General features: G+C 39.6%; 1 protein-coding gene across 1 annotated transcript; it reads right to left on the reverse strand.

Moving 5' to 3' along the window:
• Positions 1-435: 435 nt before the first annotated feature.
• Positions 436-1,980, reverse strand: LOC127081040 (uncharacterized). Its single transcript, XM_051021331.1, has 2 exons — positions 1,234-1,980; positions 436-1,071 (listed from the first exon to the last, which is right to left on the reverse strand). Exons 1-2 carry the CDS (start codon positions 1,978-1,980, stop codon positions 436-438), a joined length of 1,383 nt encoding a protein of 460 aa, XP_050877288.1.
• Positions 1,981-2,817: the final 837 nt, after the last annotated feature.

The following is a 2,817-nucleotide window of genomic DNA, read 5'->3' on the forward strand; positions in this document are numbered from 1 at the left end:
GCATGAATGTATGTATGAATGCATTATGAAATTTTATGTTTATTTATTTTTAGGGATTCTTATAAACTTTGCAGTTGTTGAGCATGCACTTTGAAAGTAATGTGAACAGAAACAAAAGACAATAGTCAGAAGCTGATGCAAAAATTCAATACCCATTCATTCAATGAAGCCAAAAAGTACGAAGTATACAATCAAAGTGGGTACAAAATATTAAGCCAAATACAAAAATTGGAAATGGCACAAAGCAAACAACTTAAAGAGTCTTCTTAGCAACTCTCTCTTTGTGGGCCTTCAATTCTTCTTTGAAATTTTGCATCATCCTTTTGCAAAGAAAAAAAAGGTCACGAGCCGAAGGATGAGTGTTGTTTTCATCCATGTCCTTTAGAGAATTTTCTAATTTCCATGGTAAGTCTATGGTCACACCATTACAAAACTCTATGAGGTAGCCAACTTCGTATGGTATGCAACAACACTTGGATGTAGAAGGTTGATTGTGCATTCATACTCATCTAATATCTCATTCAAATGCTTCCTACGATTTAGCCAACCCATGCTTTGGCTCTTCAGAGACTCATATTGTTCCTTCCAATAACTAGCTAGCTCCTTGTTGGTATTTAGCTCATCACACTTCTCTTTCCAGGCTTTAGAACATATTTGAGAGGCTCTCTGGGCTCGTTCCTTAAGGAGGTTTTCACGCACCACTTCAGCTTTGGAGCTTCGAAGTTGCTCCTTCAGTTCTTGGATTTGGGCTTCAAGCTCCTCCCTTACCTCCTTCTTTTGCTTAGTGGCTAGGTCCCACAAGCGCTTCCACTTTTGTCCCTCTCTTTTGGCCTTAGCTAACTGATCATGGAGTGAACCTAATCCACTATCAGCCTGATCTAAGCACTCCAAGACTCTTTCCTTGAGATCTTTCTCAATTCTATTCTTCTTACGACTCTCCTTCAAAAGTTCCTTCCTTTGGTTACTCTTCCTATTGAGAATCATATTTTCTCCAGTTTCTTTATAGAGTTCAGATTGAAGATCCCAATTCTCCTTTCCAAGTCTAGCCACCATGGCTCGAAGTTTTTCCACCTTTTCAAGAGAAACAGAGATTGGTTCTAGTGAAGTAGACTTTAGAGGAATCTCTAAAGGAAAAGGGAGTTTCACCACTTTGATCCTCTTCGAGACCCATTGCTAATAAGGAACCCTTGCTACACCATTCTTATTTGCTAATTATTTTCCTTTGGTATGCACCTTTTCCCAAGATCGGATGATCTTATGGAGTAGAACTGGATCATTGGTTCCCATATCTTTCAAAACCATCTCTTCTAACTCTTTATCATCGGGCTTCCCACACATAGGGTATCCAAATTGTCGCAGAGCTAACATGGGGTTGTAGCTAATGCAACCTTTAGATCCTATTAGTGGTACATTTGGGAAACTACCATAACTAACAATGATTTCTTTAATGTTCAGCTTGTGTCGGTACCAAATGATATCCTTACTAGACAAAGACACCAGAGTTCTTGCCCAATCCCCATTGGACATTTCACTGATGTGAGCATTAGGCTTGAACACATATGAGATAAGCCAATTATAGAGCAATGGAAGGCAACATATCAACATTCCATTCTTCTTTTGATGTAGAGTATTCAAATTACGAAAAGTTCCAGCTAATAGTGGAGGAACCAAACTTTGTTTATCCTTCCAAACGGCCCAAAAGACACTTATGGCAACTGAATCTATAAAACCTTCATGGGTTGGGAACAATAATAGCCCATATATGAGAAGAGCTAATATATTTGCCAATGCATCCCAATGATGTATCACAAACAGCCTTTCCGCTTCTTCTTCTTCTAGGTAAGCCCTCCAAAAACCAAAGAGATTCTCCCTTTTCTTCCAATTAGCCAATGCATCAGATATGGGGATGGGAAGTGTAAGGGCTAGCTTCTCTACCTCAGCTACCTGACCAATCCTATTATACGGTGTCTTTCCTTTCATAGAAAATCCCAAGAGTCGGACAAATTCCTCCAAGGTTGGAGTCAACTGAAAGTCTTGGAATAAGAAACTTCGAAGCGGAGGATCATATAACTGAGCCAAAGAGGTGATGGCTGGTGTTTGAATATCTACTGAGAGGAGATCCAAAATCTAGTCAAACTTTCCTTGCAAAGTAACTCTGAAGCATGCGGGAAGTTTATTCAAAAGTCTTGATATGTTGGCAATATCTGGCCTTTTGGCTTTTAATGGTAATGCTTTCCTTCTTTCTGAACCTATTACAAACTTTTTATGCTAGCAACTGCATGTTCAAAAATTCCCTGAAAATAAAATTTGTATGAGTGTCATGATGTTATGCAGATGATCATGAATGCATGGTATTTGGTTTTGGGATAATCATAAGGTAACTCAAAACACCCTATTTGGCATGCTTCTTAATAGATAGTTCTAAGTTGGTTACCCATAAACCCACTCACAGGATAATTTCTACATTTTTGATAAGGTTCCCAGAGTCATGGACCATAATCGTATCAACATCATGCAACAGGCTAGCCGCTTTATGCCAAGAGTGAAGAGTTCTGAGCGGGGCTTTCATGTTGAGTGCAATAAGGAGAGGCCATTGGAGTCCAACATTACGCAACCACCAAAGCAGAAACTAGTTCTAAGAGGGGCTCCTAGAGTCATGCACCCTTCATGAATCAACGTCATGCGACAAGCTCGCTGTCTTATAACGAGATCTACAAACATGTCTACTTTAGGGGAGTCTTCATGCTAGACACGCAAAGAGTGGCCCTTGGGGACTAACACTACACAACTTCCAATTCTAACTTATCTGTTCTCTCT

This window comes from Lathyrus oleraceus, chromosome 5, assembly GCF_024323335.1.
Source record: "Lathyrus oleraceus cultivar Zhongwan6 chromosome 5, CAAS_Psat_ZW6_1.0, whole genome shotgun sequence".
Lineage (NCBI taxonomy): Eukaryota > Viridiplantae > Streptophyta > Magnoliopsida > Fabales > Fabaceae > Lathyrus > Lathyrus oleraceus.

Bases quoted from the DNA above. Each gene is read 5' to 3' on its own strand.
- LOC127081040 (XM_051021331.1), bottom strand. From the start codon at position 1,980: ATGAAAGGAAAGACACCGTATAATAGGATTGGTCAGGTAGCTGAGGTA. The intron at 1,072-1,233 runs GTGCATACCAAA...TCTCTTGAAAAG, and splicing joins TCATCCGATCTTGGGAAAAG to GTGGAAAAACTTCGAGCCAT.